Raw genomic sequence first — 17,402 nt, forward strand, 5'->3', positions numbered from 1 at the left:
CATTTAGAGAACAACAAATACCTGAAAAGTTCCCTGCAACTTTCCAAACCGTTATGTTTTTTCACGTTTACGTTTAAATGTTTGATTAAAATATTTGTGTTTGTTCCCTTCACAATAAGCAAAAGGTATCACAACAGGTAAAAGGCAAATTTTTGAGCAATTTATGTTAAATATTTGTCCCAAATCTCTGCAATGATGGTAGGGACTGCAAAGTCATAATGGCCACATACAGCAACTGCTGCCAGATAGAAGAATACCAAATTTCACCTGAAGGAAATTGTTTCAAAACATTTCTTAGATTTATATTATATATTTGGTGACAAGCTCGTCAGGATAAATTCTAGAGCACCTTTGATGTCTACTGGCCAAATTAATTTGTTTTCCTGATGCAACAGGTGCAGATTGTTTTTAAAATGTCACACAGGTTAATAATATTTCTTGAGATGTGCTTTTATGTTTTAGTGAGCTTGTGTTTATTTCAGTCTTTTGAAGCTACTGTCAACTGTTTCACTGAAATATTTGCTGCAACCTTGCTGAGAGCAAATCATTGTGACTCAGCAGAATAAACTACGTCAGACCTGCCTGCAGTTTAATTCATAGTAGCCACCGTGGAAACAGTGTACAAACACAGCAAATAAGGTTAAGAATATACTGTATTTACAAACCTGTTCAACATCACAGACTGAACACTGAAAACAATGGTGTAATGACAACAGCATGGAAACACACAAATATACTACTTCAAACGAAGCAAAAATATATCCTACTCGACAACAAACTGAGATTTTTTTTTGCACTTCCAGTTGTAACTGACGACTCATCACCAGTGTTTACGAAGAGCCACTGATCTTTTTGCAGCTGATAGGCAGGAACTTCAGAAGCAATCACAGCACAAATATATCCATAAATAAGAAAACAGTATAACAGTGAAAACATTAAAACGTTAAACATTAAATGAAATACATTTTTTAAAAAAACTTCATGCATGGTTATAGAGGCTGATATAGCCCTGTTTAAGAGTCTAGAGTGTCATGAGGACGTGCCGTGCAGCCCAAGAATCACTAAAAACAGAATCAACTCAGTGCAAGTTAACATCACATGCAGCCAACTTGAAATTCTACTATGATGATTTCTCAGCACACAGATTTCTCCGGGTAAGGATTAACGTTTTAACCATACGGCTGTATGCCTGTTTAGTTCTGGATATCAATTTTTGATTTTGGAATGCAAACAGATTCTTGTGGTTTCTGTTAAAATATTTGGCTTTTACTTGTTAAAGAAATAATCCACTCAGAGCAAAACTGCTGCAAAACCAGAGATATGTTGTTTTTATTCCTCTCCTCACCCAAGCCTACGTCACCCATAATGCAGATTGTCTGCCAGTAGCAGCTAATGTAGCCTCGAGCTGCAGGCCTCTAGGAAGAGATGAGCAGCAGCTTCAGAGTTTTATTAAGCTCACTTACTTGTAACCCTTAGATTTACTTCATTTTAAAACTTCTTCATTTCTTCAAGCTTAACTATTACTGCCATTTAATCGTGTTTCTCGCAGCACCCTCTCAACTGTTTTATTCACATTTTGTGATCTGACTTTAATTTAGCAGATTTCGCTTTTAACTTTCACTTTTCTATGTTCATAAATGAAAAACAAAACAAACACCAACAGAAACTCATAAGTAACACACTGAACACAGAAATGTCCACACGCAGACACACCTCACCCTGTAGGAGATAACTCCCATCCACTGTGTAGTTGACATCAGCAGATAGTTCCCATAGAAAAGCTAAAGTTGATGCACACTGTGTGGACCTGTCTGATAACTCACCACATCTGTTTCAATTCTTAAGTGTGGTTTTGGCCACTGAAAATAATCTCCACTATAACTACAGTTCATGCATGGATGCTGGATACAGTGCCAACACAACAGGTCACATATAAACACAGCTAGCATGATCTTACTCACTGGTTTACATACACCACCACTGGAACGTCAAGTTTAGCAAAGACACCCTGCTTTACCAGCTAATTTACTATAAACAGAACCATATTTTAGAAAATGCTGTACTGAAAGAAAAATAAAAGGGACTGAGACCATTAACTAGTCAGTTAAGTGTTTACTGATGCAATAAAGTTGAGAATTTGCATCGTTTCCTTTTATGCACAGCCACAGCTGACAAACGCCCACCTTCAATGCAAAAATTCCCCCGTTTTAATCTTTCTAATTTGAATTTTACTTTCAGTTGGTAATAATCTCAAAATGTATAAGCCAATGGTGAGTCCAAGCTCAAGGCCAGTAAGGCATTACTGACCAGCAGGAACTTTAACGGATACAACTTAGAAGTGACCCTGCACCATAATCCAGTTCTTCTTCACACCTGTATATGGCTCTCGCCAACCACTCAACAGGAGCTTTCTGGTCTCCAGCTGTAAGGGTAGTTAGGACCCCCATCACAATCTGGCACACCAGAATGATAACCTCTTTAAATATTTATTTTACCCAACAAACAGTCTAAAGCTGAATGTTTACAATGTGAATAAATATATAAATACAAAAAAGCACAGCTAAAGCTGAAACCATTGACATTTAACCTATTATAAAAATAGTTCCATCGATCAACTACATAATAAATTCATTATTTCAGCACTAACTCAAAGTGGTTTCTCTTGTATAACCAAAATAAACTGCATGCCTGGTTATTAAGCCACAAAACCAGCAGCTCTCTAGAGCTTTTGTACAGAGCCCCCCCGAGAATGCAATCCGTGTAGTGGATAATGCAGTCCACTGGGGATACAAGGAGCCAAATGTTTATACAATATATATATCCATGTATAGACAATTTCTCACACATACTGGTAAAAGATGAATGTGGATTCCAGGCATATATCAAAAATCATAAGGAGGAGATTAAATTTGACCAATGCTGCCAAGATGTTTTACAGGTAAATTCATTATTGTGTAAGTGCTATAAATTCACAGCTGTGTGTAGTGTTTTCTGATAGAGACAAAGAGGTTTAGCGAGAGCTGGGTTGCCACTAGTATTAATATGCAAATAATCTCAAAAGGTGGTGAATGTGGTGAAACGACTTGGAAGTTGTGCACAAAACAATCAGGTGACTATAGAAAATAACAGGTATGCATTTCTGTAGTGCGTAAACATTACTTCACTCGAATCTGCAGAAGCTTATGAATGTTTTTCTTAGCATTGCTGATGTAACTTAGACTTTTCCCCCTGTGGGATAAATAAAATATCTGTGTGCATCTATCCATCTGGCTCCAGGCCTTTCTGTCCAGTCAACAGACTAAGACTAGCTCAGTCTTCTTTTCTGACTTTGACAGCTTTAGCAAAGCGATGAGGTAAATTCACAGTACACTGAGGGCACGATGAGGGAGAACATGGTCAATGGGGGTTTCGAGGTTTCGAGATCAGTGTGCCGCGTTCAGATCCTGATTCTGGTTCTGGTTGAGGTTATTGAGATTGTGGAGCGCGTGGTGTCGGTGATGCCGGTGCAGGAGAATGCCGTTTGACTCGGGTATGTCAGTGGGTTCGAATGCGCTCGACACCAGGGGCATGAACTGCCGGAAAATGCTGACGCTGCCATGCCAGAAGGTCGGCTGAGGTAATCGTCCAGCAAGACTCCAAGTGCGGGTGGCCGGGTCGTAGGCTTCTACGACATCGGACAGCTCAAACGTATTGTCGTAACCACCAGACACGTACAATTTAGCCCCCAGGGCCGCCACACTGCCTCCAACATGGACCTGAAAAAGAAAACAAAATTTTTAAGCATGTATTTTTGCTATAATTCATAATAATTTATACATCTAACAATAACAATAAAAAGCAGCCAGACAGACAGACAGACATAGACAATTTTTATTTTTTTTTTCTTTGTGTAGCCTTTGATTCAGTATTGTATATAATAAGTTGATTTTTTTTTTTCAATTCAACGAAAACAAAAAATGCTTATTTAAAAGGAGCATCATGTGTCCCACACTAACGACTGCCCTGAACATACTGTATGTACAACCACTTTCTCAACATATTGTCATGAGAGAAATATTTCTTTTCTTTGAAAAAAGTAACAGATATATTATTAAACGTATATTCCTGAGATCACGAATACAAAGCTAAAAAACTAAATGAGCTAGTGGAAGATAAGGCTTTGTACACTCTCTCTAATTATCTAATTTGTTTCTCTGGCAAGCCAGTCAATTTGTGATAAGGTGTGGTTGTCCTAAACTGAAATTGGAGGTGAGAAATGTGGATACGTTTATTTTTATTCATGCATTTATCATCATGTTGTAACTGACTTAGTTTGAGTGACATTTGTGCTCTTCTGCCTAAGGACAGGGATCAGATCACAATGATTGCTATTGGAGCACATAAGCACCTGGTGTGAAATACTAACCTGGGTCATCGGACTAATTTTGTCCCACTTGTTCTTTTGAGGATTATAAACATCAACTTCAGCTGAGTCATCCCTGCAAATAGAAAGAAACTCAAGTCAAAGAGCTGCCAAAGCAACAAAACAATCTCAGCTTCAAATCTAACAACCCAGTCAAAACATGTTTATTTCTCTTTCATATGTAAAGACCAACCTCATCAACAGTCAGTAGCAAATTGATGTAATATTTGTTATATTAAATAACAAATGCAGAGCCCAAAGAACTAAATTTATCTTTCAACATGATCAACTGGATAGAAAAGATCAACACTAGTGTGTTCATGTGGTCCAGTGTCCCTCATTCTGTGAAAGTCTAAATCGGGTGGCACCGGGGTCGTTTTAGGTCATTGGCCGCAAGCAGCACAATTTGATCTCAAGTGGGCAGGGCAAGTAAAATCATTGCACAAGAGCTCATATAAAAAAAAATCTCCTGAAAACAATGAAAACTCAATGAAAAAAAAGGGATTTCAAATTACTTCTCTGCAACTTTGACCCTTTTTAAAAACCATTTATTAGACCCTTCAGGAGTATGCTTAACACTGTTGCTGTTAGCACATGTGGAAGAACGACTCAGATCCTGTACACATAAATCGTAAGTATTTAAGATAAAAATGAAAAACAAGAGCAGTTTGAATTAAGTGCATTTAAATATAAATATACATTTACATAACTCAGGTTTTCAAGTAAAAATTACATTTCCCTTGAAGATAAAGTAGACGAATATAAAGAATACAGCTAACAAGTCTCCTCCTAAACAAATTACTTATGCGAATGTACTTAATTACATTCTGTCCCTGGTGTTTACAGTTTTAAAACTATAGTCTAAATGCAAAAAGTAAATTAAAGATGTAAGAAACAACTGGAAAAGATTCTACCTCACCTGACAAAGTAGATGAGGCCATTTAGGGTAACAGTTTTCGGTGTGAAGGACCACGGAGGCAGCTGTCCACAGTTGACCATGGTCCAGCGGTTGGTGTCTGCATCGTAGCTCTGGATGACCATGGTGTCCTCACCGGTCAGAGAGCCGATGGCATACAGGCGTCCGCTGCATGCGGTGGTGGAGCAGTTATCCATCGGATGCAGCATGGCTGGCAGGGCCTCCCAGCAGTCCAGAGCCTGATCGTAACGCTCTGTGCTGTCCGAAGCCACCACATACAGCTGGCCCTTCAGGATGCAGGAGCTGTGATATTCACGAGCCTTCAGCATGGGTGACACTTCTGTCCATTCGTTCACGCTGGACTTGTAGCGCCACACACCGTCATAGAGGCGGGAGCCATCAGAGCCACCTAAAGGACACAGATATGTGTCTTCTTGGTTAGAAATGGTCAGAAATATCATGAAATTGCACATATTTGCCAAATGCATTAATGAAGATTCATTGCATCTGCTGTAGATGAAAGCTGATTATCCTTATGGACCCCACAGAGGTCCATTTTGAGCCAGGGAAAACCCTGAAGTTAAATTTGATACAACCTAAACAGCCACGGTTAGGAAATCAGTGGTGTGGGATTTTATTTCTAAATTAGTGTACAAGGCAGTAATTGAGTCACAAGCCTAAAGCGAAGGTCTATGATGATTTCTCAAGAAGATATCTCACTGTTCAGACATGCTCAGTTACTGGTAATGATGGTGATGATAAAGATAACACCACTGCTGTTCTGTCAGCACACTGTGTCCTGACTCACTTCTCCTTGTTCACGCAAAGTCAGTAGCCGTAGAGACTGCAGTTTATTAATAAACAGCAGATGATATTTTTCTCAAATCATGAAAGACCAGGAACAGCAAAATCAAAACAACAACCTCCATAATGCTAGAGCTGAGGCTTCTAAATACAAATGGTGATGTCACAATGGTTATGGCTATGGGCAAATAAAATGCTTGCCAATATCTATCCATTTTATGGTTAAGATGACTCAAATCTGTAAAAACCATGGTAACCAACCTTGGTGTCAAACTGGACTATGATTTTAAGCAAGATAAACAAGATAAAGATATATATTTATATTTAATGTGAGTTTTTACCAGTTGAGGCTTTAATACAAGGTCAAATCTGGGTCATATTTTAAAGTTTTTGAACATTTTATTGATGCTTTTATCATCTGGACTATTGTAACACAATTTATGTTGGCCTTAGCAATGCTTTATTATTTGCTTTTAAAACCTTTAATGTCACTGAGGTTTAGTGGACCAGCTCCTTCTGCTAGTCCCCCCAAAACAGAGGCAATCATCCCCAAACCGTGGAATCATTTCCCTGCCCATGTTAGGATGTCCAGCTAGTTGCCTGTTTTTAAAATGCGTCATAAAATAATTTTTTACTCAACAGCTTTTAACTGAGTATGAAAATGGTGTGTTCTAATCTTGTATTTTTTGTTTTGTTTTGTTGTGGTGTTTTTGTACAGCATTTTTTCAAACACTGTTGTTTTTTTAAAAAAGTGCTAAATAAAACTGGATTGGACTGGATCAGCATCACAGCCTTACTTTTAATGTCTTCAGATAGCTTACCTGTAACATACATATCATTTCCAAGTGCTGCTATGCTGTAGCCTCCTCCCAGGTGGTCGGGGAATTCAGCCAGGTAGCGCCACTGTCCAGTATGAGGGTTGTAACAGTCCACTGTGACCAGCTCATCACAGTCCTGGTCGCAGCCTCCTACCACCACCAGGATTTCTGCCAATCCTGTGGATGGCCGAGGCCGCATGCGATGACAAGGTCTGTCGTGACGGTCGTATTCACAGGACTGGAAGCTACGCGCTTCATTCACCATACGGAGACAGGTAGGTGAAAGGTAGACAAGTGGGTCGCTCTCCACATGGGCCAACAGGAAGAACCTCCTGACAAAGGGGAGTCGGACTTGCTGGAGGAGCTCGGGCCAATAGTGTAGTCGTCGCTGGAGATCAGCCTTCACCCAACGCACTGCAATTTGATAAACTGTCTCCTCCTTGTCCACACAAAGCTCATCATCTGACACAAACTCAAGGAGGCGTTTCCATGGCAAGCGTTCAAAGTCTGTCCCTTTAGCTAGCTCCATTATGTTTTTGAGGACAAAGCGTCGCGCGCTGGCTGCCAGCTCTTTGCAAGCATAGGCCTCTGCAAAGTCCTGGATTTCTAAACAGTTGGAAACATCCAACCGCTGCTCCAGAAAAGCACAACATGCCTCTTTGACCGAGGGGAACTGAAACAGATCGGCCGTCTTCAGCAGCAGGTCCACGTTATCCTGAGTGACGGTGATCCGTCCTGTGTAACAGAAGTCCACCAGCAGACCTAAGAGCTCACCTGACACCTCGTGTAAAACAACCCGGTCCATAACACTCTCCCTGAGTGTCCCTGCAAACATAGCCCGGAAGTAGGTGCTGGCAGCGGCCAACACCGTGCGATGACAGTGGAACTCACGCCCCTCGGCACATAAAGTCACATCGAAAAACTTTCGTTCGGCACGCAGTTCGTGAATTCCTCGAAGCAGGTTGAAGGCGTGGGCCGTGTCGAAAAAAGGCAAGGTGGAAGGCTGTGTCTGCAATACTGGCTTTTCCATTTCTCCTCTTTTAGGGTCTCTCTTTTTCCAATAGTCGATCTCAAAACTCTGTTTTCATCTGAAACAGATCAACACAAGAAATGTAAGTCAAATCTCACTCAAAACACCACAAAGGGCTGCAGTTTTTAGCCCTTTGTTCAAAAACTATATATATAAAAAACAACAACAGTTTTCTATAAGTTCATTTTTAAGAAAAGACTATCCGTCAACACAGGAAACTTGTTGCACATCACTTTACAAGTTGGTCACTAACAGACATTCCAGCCTCCAGTTACCAAGGGAATCCTCTAATGTATTTACCACCTTCTCATACATTTATGTCCTGTGCTCTCTTAGATAATAACTTTAATCACCTTAAAGTTGTGAATAATTTAACTTGGGACCCACCTACTGTCAGCTGTTATTTCACCCATCACCTCTTGAAGCCACTGACTGTCACTGACTATATAGCCTGTGGCTGCCATGCCACTGTTAGTCGTTTCCTGTGTGGCCCCTTAAGATTTTTCGTTTTTAGTCGTGTGTGACCAAGAGAAACAAATTTTCACGAGTGTGGAACTGCAGGTAATGCAGATAATCATTCCATTTCCACAAAATTACAACAACTTGTAACAAATAGTTCTTACACCTAATTTCAGTTACCTAATAATGTTTTGCTCAACTTTCCATTTGTTTGCAAGACTACAAGTTTCCTCTGCTGTTTCTGGAAGTTATTATCATACCAAGACAGGGTTCAGATGTGAAGTTGAAGGCTTGTAAATTTGACTACTAGCTAAAAATGTAAGTCAATGGATGAGAAAGGAACCCACTCAAAACAAAACACACACACACACACACACACACACACACACACACACACACACACACACACACACACACACACACACACACACACACACACACACACACACACACACACACACACAATCTGAATCTTTTGCTCCCTCAGACAGGAACATTTTCAGGCTAACTGGTTCAGAATATTTTTGTTGCTCTAAATTACAACACTGACATCAGCTGCTCTGTGTGAAATATACAGTCCCGAGTTAGACAGGAAAGATGTTGACGTTAGGGTAGAAAAATAAAATACAGCCTAAAGGAAAAACTGTAAGACCTGTAGTGAAGCTCACAAGTTTTATCCCCTAATCTCCCCTATAGGAAGCATTTTAGGGATGAAATTTCCCCCTAATTTCAAAAACCCCTACGGAGAAGATGAAAAGGATCTTTGAGATGTTTGCACGATGAATATGTACATTAAAAAAAAGTTACTAGTCATCTGACTAATCGCTGCAGTATACCAGTGTCAAGCATAGACAAACACTTAGCTGTCTATACTGATAAATTTAGTACTGGCTTTGACATTAAATGACATTCGGTGAAACTTCGTTATAGAAAACTGGTAAAAAATGAGTCATTCCCACAACAAGACAAGCAAATCTCTATAATACACAGTGATCATTACAGAAATAATAGTCATATGTGAGCACACCAATTATAATAATCAATGTAAAGTTTTTAGCTCAAATATATTCTTCTCCTACCTGATGAGCCTCCAGGCAACGTTTCACAAGCAAAGCGACAGAATTCAACGTCTAGAAAGCACGACAGCAAAGCTCAGCATGACTCTGAATACGAACAGCTCCTTAACTGTGTTTAAGACAGAGAGCCTGGCTGAGGTTGGGGTTTATAAATACACCAGCAGTGTCCATTTTCAGAGAAGGGTGGGGGGGGAAACACCTAACATGCAGTGGGCTGACGCTGTGGGGAGCGTGTAACCACCCCCCCTCCACACTGGTATGTCTCTGTGGTCAGTCAGTCTTTGAGAGAAAAGCCAGCTGAGCCTGGGCCTCCTCCAAACCTGGAGCACAGCAGCAGACCAAAACACAGCTTCCTCTCCTAATACCTAAAAACTTCTTAGCAAAGCAGCAAAGAATCACAGATCTGCTTGGATCACAGGACAAGACCCTCTGCTAGAAACATACTCGTAGTATGCGGGTCAGACAAACGACATAAATTGTGTAGTTTGGATAAAATTCAAAACACTTCCACTGACTTTACATATGGAAACTGCTAAATTAAAATGGTGATGTCATGCTGTCTTCAGTATTACATTTAAAGCAGTACAGCCTTAAAGAGATCCTACCGGACTCTGGAGCAATGTCCGAATTTGGCTTGTAAATTTGTTTGCATTAGTCTGTCCTCAACAATTCCACTCTTAACTAAAAAAGAAGCTTCAGTGGCATGATCATTACTTCTCCACAACGCAAAGCCCCCAATTTTTTTTTGTGCCATTCAAAAGTACCAATATTTTGGCTATCCCGGATAGCTTGGGCCAGATATTTGTTTGATCCTGACTCAAAAATCTAAAGTGGAAATTGTGAACAGATCTATGCTACCAATTCATTCAGTTAAACGTCATATTGCTCTGTGTTTATTACATCATATGCCAGCAGCAGTGAAAATGAATTGCTAGATGAAAAACTTAAAGGGTTCTGGAAATACTACAGTAGTTTTGTTGCTTGACCACCAGGACATCACCCGCTGCCTCAAGCTGACCACTTTCACCATCGCCATCTTAGTTACACTTTACAGCTACAAGATGAGTCTGACTGAGATAGAAGAACAAAGAACAAGGTAAAGGTTAATATTTTAGGAAAAATATCAACCACTCTCAGATTTCATTTGCTGTTTTTTTTGCTTATGAACTTTTTTCACATTTACTAAAACAGTGGATTGCTAGCGGGAAAGAAAGCAGCATTTAAATAATGTATTTATGATTTGGACTCGTGATCAAAGGGCAATTTGAAGGCAACATATTGGCCTCTAAATCACTACAGACCAAGGAATTGATTAAGAAAATCATCAGAATGTAAGTCTTAACTGAAAATAATAGCTAGTACCAGGTTTGGTCAGAGATAAAATAACAAAAATAAAAATCTCCTAACATGGATGTATTAGATGTTTTTATACTGTTCGAAGAAACACGAGATAGTCTATCCATCAAATTGTGACTCTGGAAAAACAGATTAAACATTAAACAGATTAAATTCTGAAATAAACATATGGTAACAAATTCCTGCATCTCCTCTGCAGCTGCTTCCTGAGAAGTACAGTTTAACCCGTACCAGCATTGAATTTCAGTTATACAGTCCTATTAAATCACCAGGAGAACAAGACCAGATGGTAGGGTGGTTAATAGAAACCTGCATTAAATCTCATGCAAGATTCTTGTCAGTATTTGGAGATAATCATTCCTTCTCTAAACACACAGGTATCTCCTTACAGAGATTTGTTTAAAGGTTGTAATAAAGCCCCTATTCCTCTGGCCAAAGGATTTAGCTCACATTCAACACCAGGGTTCAACAATGCAGAGGTCCAAATAACTTTGCGAGGGATCAAACTCCTCTCCTGAAGGGCAGGCAGGGCCTCACAACTCAGCCTGCACTGAGAAAACACATGTCCCTAACTTCTGTGTAAGTGATTGTCATTATGTTTGAAGAGATTACGGCATTTTCTTCCAACAAACTGATGGGCTTTCATTTCACTCAGTCGTGAAACGATTTATTACTCCCACTGTCTCTACTACAAAGACTGAAAATATAACATTCAGATCTCCCACTTAAACAACTACAAATACTTTGTTCTGCTAAGTGGAAAGAGGTGAAACTGAAAATGTACACACATATTTACCTGAAATATTTTACCTTACTAAACATACAGTAAGGCACAAATAGATTTAAATAGTACAGTGCAAAAGTCTTTTGCCACCCCTAATTTATTTATATTTTGCTAAGGAAATGGGAAACCAAAGAGCATCTTTGAGTTACAGCAGACAAAGCACTAAATGCAACCACAAAAATATTTTAAATGAAGTAGAGGGCTCAACAAAATAAAAGATGCTGAAAATAATAATTAAAAAAACTAACAAAAAAAGTAAAACTGTAAATAAAATACAATAAAAATCCAGTGAAACAAACTACATTTTTTTAAAATAAAGTGACTGCAAGTTAACTTGAAAAAGTTCAATAAAGCAAACATACCGCCCCCTCCAAAACACAAGGCTTACTAAATGTAGAATGCAGACTATTGAGCAACTTATACTCAGTGTGTTTACCAACAGCCCAAGAATAGCTGACAGAAATGTGTAGTGCGTAGGGAGGCAAACAGCCGAGGTGTGGAAACAATCTTAATGCTATGAGTAAAGAGCACAGAGAGACCAGTCCAACAGCCAGGGTATGATAGCGACACCGCCCTAAAGCCCCCCTGCCCTTGTGAACCAGTCAGGTTTTAGACAGAACCACAGCACTGAAACTGCTCTGACCAAAGTGTTTAATGACATATGTCTGAATACAGACAGTGGAAAATGTCAGTATTAGTTTTACTGGATCTCAGTGCAGCATTTGATACAAATGACCACAACATATTACTCAAACCACTGGAGAACTGGGCAGGTCTTTCAGGAAGTGTACTAAACTGGTTCAAAACATACTTAGAAAACAGGAAATACTTTGTATTTTTTCCAATAGGTAACTTCACATCTGAGCAGACAAGTATCACATGTGGAGTTTCACAAGGTTCCATCTTGGGACCCCTTCTGTTTAACATTTACATGCTCCCACTGGCACAGATTATAAAGAACAACAAAATAAACTATCATAGCTATGCAGATGACACACAAATATATATCACAATGTTACCAGGAGACCGAGGCCCTGTACAGGCTGTTGGTAAATGCATTGAGGAAATTAATGACTGGTTGTGCCACAATTTTCTCCAGCTAAACAAAAACAAAACTGAAGAAATAGTCTTTGGTGCCAAAGAAAAACGATTACAGGCCTCCAGAGAACTTCAACCTATACACCTAAAAACGACAAACCAGGAGAGAAATTTGGGTGTAGTGATGGATGCAGACCTAAACTTAGAAAAACACATTAAGACAATAACAAAATCAGCTTACTATCACCTCAAGAATATATCAAGAATAAAAGATCTGATGTCTCAACAAGACCTGGAAAAACTAGTCCATGCATTCATCTTTAGTAGGCTTGATTACTGTAACAGCATTCTTACAGGTCTGCCTAAAAAAAAAAAAAAAAAAAAATCAGTCAGACAACTACAGCTCATTCAGAACTCTGCTGCTCGAGTCCTCACTAAGACCAAAAAAGTGGACCACATCAGTCCAGCTCCGAGGTCTTTACACTGGCTGCCTGTCCGTCAGAGGATAGACTTTAAAGTTCTGATGCTGGTCTATAAAGCTCTGAATGGTTTAGGACCAAAATACATCAGTGACCTCCTGACCCAGTATGAACCTTCCAGATCCCTCAGCTCATCTGGATCCGGTCTTTTATCAGTTCCCAGAGTCAGAACCAGACACGGAGAAGCATTTGAATAAAACACCAAATCCACACTTTTAAGCTTAAATTTCAAAACTTACATTTTAACTACTGATTTTATCTCGTTCTTTCGGTCACTACCCAAAATAACGAGATCACGGATACGAGCTTCCGCCGAAGGGTGGCTGGCCTCTCCCTTAGAGATAGGGTGAGAAGTTCAGCCATCCGGGAGGGGCTCAGTAGAGCCGCTGCTCCTCCACATTGAAAGGAGCCAGCTGAGGTGGTTCGGGCATCTGACAAAGACGCCTCCTGGGCGAGGTGTTCCGGACATGTCCCACCGGGAGGAGGCCCCGGGGCAGACCCAGGACACGCTGGAGAGATTATATCTCTCGTCTGGCCTGGGAACGCCTTGGTGTTGCCCCGGAGAAGCTAGAGTAGGTGGCTGGGTAGAGGGAGATCTGGGCTTCTCTGCTTAGGCTGCTGCCCCCGAGACCCAGCCCCAGATAAAGTGGAAGAAGATGGATGGATAAAACTAAACTCATGAACTAAAGTTATAACAACAAATGATAATAATGTTTGTCAAAAGCTATGCTAAAAATGCAGGACGGCTGACATATTTAATAAATGTATCATATCTATTCCTTCAAATGGTTGTTCTCGTATCCAGGAGACATGTGTCTTCAGACAAACAATTAGAACAACTGTAAATAGAAACTCTGAGGTTACTTTGACATCTAAATGAACCCAGTACACTGAATCAGAGTTCAAACATCCTGTAATGAGGCACAGAAACCACAGCCATAATAGCAGCTCTGTGAGACTGTACTGCACAGGTCTACTTTGAGCTAAATCATATCAGCTTGCGTGGCTGGTATGAGGTTTAACATGTTCACCATCCTTCATTTGCAAATGAGCAACAAAAACAAACATCTTTTGGAAGGAGATGAATAAATTAGTTTTCCCAGATCTTAAACCCAATTAGCAAAGAAAACTTTTAGGCTTAGTATTGGTGCAACAAGATTAGTACAAGCAATCTTAAGGGGACTCCTACATCACCTAAGTAACAATAAAAGCATGCTGGTTGAAAAAGAAGACAGTGGCAATAAAATAAAGAATTAATAATTAACTAAAAGAGCCAGAAAAGCCATTATCACTATCACAAAACTAAGTAATGCAGAGCAAAACGCAGAAGCTGGTTGAAATAGCAGTAAGTCACAATCTTAACCCACAAACACACAGTTGAGATATTGCCAAGAGAATAGCACTCTATCATCAGAACTCTCCTCTGACTGGCAATAAGCACTCCAACCCTAATTGGTGATGGAAATCAGCTGCACAGATGGTGGAGCGTGAAAACAGACACACCCACACAGGTAAAACCTGGGAAGGCCTGCTAGAGCTGCAACACAGACTAAGCAGATTTCTTGGCAATCTATCCAACAAATATCAAGACATTTTATTTGATGCACAGGATCAACTGGTCCATTGTTTGTTCAATATAGTTTCATGAGACAAAGCTCTTATTGGACATTTGCCGTTGTTACTTTAATACGAAAATTCGACATTGATAATCTTTTAGGATTGATTCATTAATTTTGGCAGCAGCAGAAACAGACAGAAAAATGGGCATCTCTGGACCTTAGCATACACGGGTAGTTACTACTTATTTCATGTTTATATTTATAGAATGCCTTCTTGGAGTGTGCTGACAAGTCAAAAAAGATGTCTTTGTAGCTGCATTTTGCTGAATAGATGAGCAAAAAGATTACATATTGTAGCTCAATCACCAATTCATCTTCTGTTTATCTAGGTCACAGGGGAACCAGTCTAAAGCTACCTTTAAGCTATATTATGTGTTTAACTGTTTCGTATTTTTCCCATAGCACAATTTCATCATCCGTTTCGTGAAATCAGCCACTCTACTGCAGATACACACATCCATGTTTGTGATTAGTCAGATGCTAATGCAAGCACTGCACCTTTTCATGTGAACATGCAGTTAACCCTGGGGTAACTTAGCGAGTTTATAACCAGCTCCGCGTGACTGCTTATCCCGACAGCCGATGTTGAGGTAAGTGATTCCAGATAACAGAAAGATACCCTGGGTATGGTGAACTCGTTTTGTAGTACAGACAGTACATAATGTAGTACATAACAATATTCAGGTTCATGCAGTTTCAGCCAGAACCTGGCAGGATAACAACCACACAAAGACAGCTTCCCTCTCTCTGCTGCTGCTCCAGGCTGTTGAGGCAAAGGCAAACATCAGAGTGGAGTGACATGAAAGTCTTGGGTTGTCCACAGCTGAGGCTGTGTTGGCCTTAAAAAGGCAAACACCACTACTCCTCTACAGAGGAGGGCCAGCATGAAGCTACTAGAAGGATTAACATTTGGATGCAGGATATTATGAGATTTAATGGATTCTTGTATGTTGCTGCAGCAGAAACTGATCTAAACAGAGTGGTTTCACTCTTGAAATTACACAATTACAAGACAACATGTTTTAACCAACAAAAAGCATCCAATTACCTTTGCTTTTCAGTGACATAGGTCATTAAATATGCCAGAGATATGTTTTTGGTTTGCTTATTTGTTTTATTCCCCAGATGAAAAAACTCACTCATCCTCACATTTATACATACAGCTAATTTATAATTACCAAATTAATCAAACCTGTATTCGGACTCACTAGCTGACCAGCAAAACATTTCACGACCCTGAATTTCTTCATGTCAGGTGACATAGCTAACCACTACACTTCCCACAAAACAGTTAATAACCATTTCAAATATAATAGTCAAATTTCATGATGAGATCATTAGAAGTCCCTCTAGAAATTATGTCCATGAAGAATGGATTGGTGCAACTTCAGCAGTGACCCTGATGTTATACGAAGAACAGAACACAGAACGCGTTTAGTTTACAACTAAAGTTATGATCGCTGATTGTTGTGTTCACCATTTGGGCATAACATGAGACATGACTCCTGGATTAAAGGACACATCTTATTTTATTGGGCATGTTCCACATTATCTGTGCATGCAAAATTTATTATCAGCTTATAAAATACGACGCAACTTTAAAGATTAGACTTACCAGCAACTATATTTTAAATGTACAGTTATACCAGTCCTTTTATGTCTCTATTTTTCCACTAATGTGCCCTGCAAGTGGCACTTTCAGTGAAAGAATCCATCTGTTGCCAAATGAATAATCAAGGCATTATTCATTAACTTGTGCAGGGAACAGTGGGCAGAATGAGTTTAAGTGCCATGCAGAACATTTGTTTCTGCATTATGACTCAGCCTTTACTGGCAGGAATGACTTCTCCAAATAATGTTCTTTCATCTGTTCCCTCGAATTCCTCTAATTCGTGCTCCTGTAATAAAACTTGCACAAACACTTTTATCACTCAGCTCGTGCAGCCATACATGTCCACATTACTGAGCACAGTGAGGCTTTAGTCCTGAAATGCTTAGGAGGAAAAAATGTTCCCTCCTCCCTCTCATAAGCCGTGCTTGGTCCAAGATAATATTCAAATGGTCTAGATAATGTTCAGCCACAGTTCAGATACACTGACAGGTCCAGAATAGGGTCGATAACAACTAAAGCAAACCTATTAACATAATGGGAAAATACACTGATGGAAACTGTTAGCAACTTCTGTGTAGCCAATTACTTTCATGTATTGACTTGTTTATGTTGTTAAGAAGCATTTTCATTAGCATGTGGTGTTTATAACAATACATAAGCTGCATGCAGAACGCTATTTGAATGCGAAAGCTCCCATTTTAAACAGTCAACACCGCCTGCGATCATCAAAGTAAAGTCATATTTATACGAACGACATTTTTCCAACGTTACAGCTAACGTTGGGCTGCCCGCCGCTCGGAACAAGTAACTGTCGTGAAAAGCAGGCTGGCTCAGTTTTAGACAACTTACCGATATGTGTCGTCAACGGGTGGTGATGATTTTACAGGGTGTAACGCCCGAACATCTTAGAAATAGAGCCGAAATTAAAGTTTGACGCTGCTGATCTATCTGGCCTCCTCTGCGCCATGACAGCCTGTACCGTAATGAATGCTGCCTTCAAGTGCTGTCG

The 17,402-nt window shown here is 39.8% G+C and overlaps 1 protein-coding gene across 3 annotated transcripts; it reads right to left on the bottom strand.

The window, feature by feature from the left end:
* Nucleotides 1-568: 568 nt before the first annotated feature.
* On the bottom strand, nucleotides 569-17,402 carry klhl21 (kelch-like family member 21). 3 transcript variants are annotated; one of them, XM_026154121.1, is made up of 5 exons: nucleotides 17,243-17,402; nucleotides 6,944-8,028; nucleotides 5,322-5,727; nucleotides 4,406-4,478; nucleotides 569-3,755 (listed from the first exon to the last, which is right to left on the bottom strand). In XM_026154121.1, exons 2-5 carry the CDS (start codon nucleotides 7,968-7,970, stop codon nucleotides 3,423-3,425), a joined length of 1,839 nt encoding a protein of 612 aa, XP_026009906.1. In that variant the 5' UTR covers nucleotides 7,971-8,028; nucleotides 17,243-17,402; the 3' UTR covers nucleotides 569-3,422. The 3 variants fall into 3 exon arrangements, with proteins under 3 accessions (XP_026009906.1, XP_026009908.1, XP_026009907.1); XM_026154123.1 differs by lacking the exon at nucleotides 17,243-17,402 and adding an exon at nucleotides 14,530-14,601; XM_026154122.1 differs by lacking the exon at nucleotides 17,243-17,402 and adding an exon at nucleotides 9,509-9,827.

Source organism: Astatotilapia calliptera, chromosome 20 (assembly GCF_900246225.1).
Source record: "Astatotilapia calliptera chromosome 20, fAstCal1.2, whole genome shotgun sequence".
NCBI lineage: Eukaryota > Metazoa > Chordata > Actinopteri > Cichliformes > Cichlidae > Astatotilapia > Astatotilapia calliptera.

Bases quoted from the DNA above. Each gene is read 5' to 3' on its own strand.
- klhl21 (XM_026154121.1), bottom strand. From the start codon at position 7,970: ATGGAAAAGCCAGTATTGCAGACACAGCCTTCCACCTTGCCTTTTTTC. The intron at 5,728-6,943 runs GTAAGCTATCTG...TGTGTCCTTTAG, and splicing joins AAATGATATGTATGTTACAG to GTGGCTCTGATGGCTCCCGC. The intron at 3,756-4,405 runs GTTAGTATTTCA...TTTCTTTTTCAG, and splicing joins AAATTAGTCCGATGACCCAG to GTCCATGTTGGAGGCAGTGT.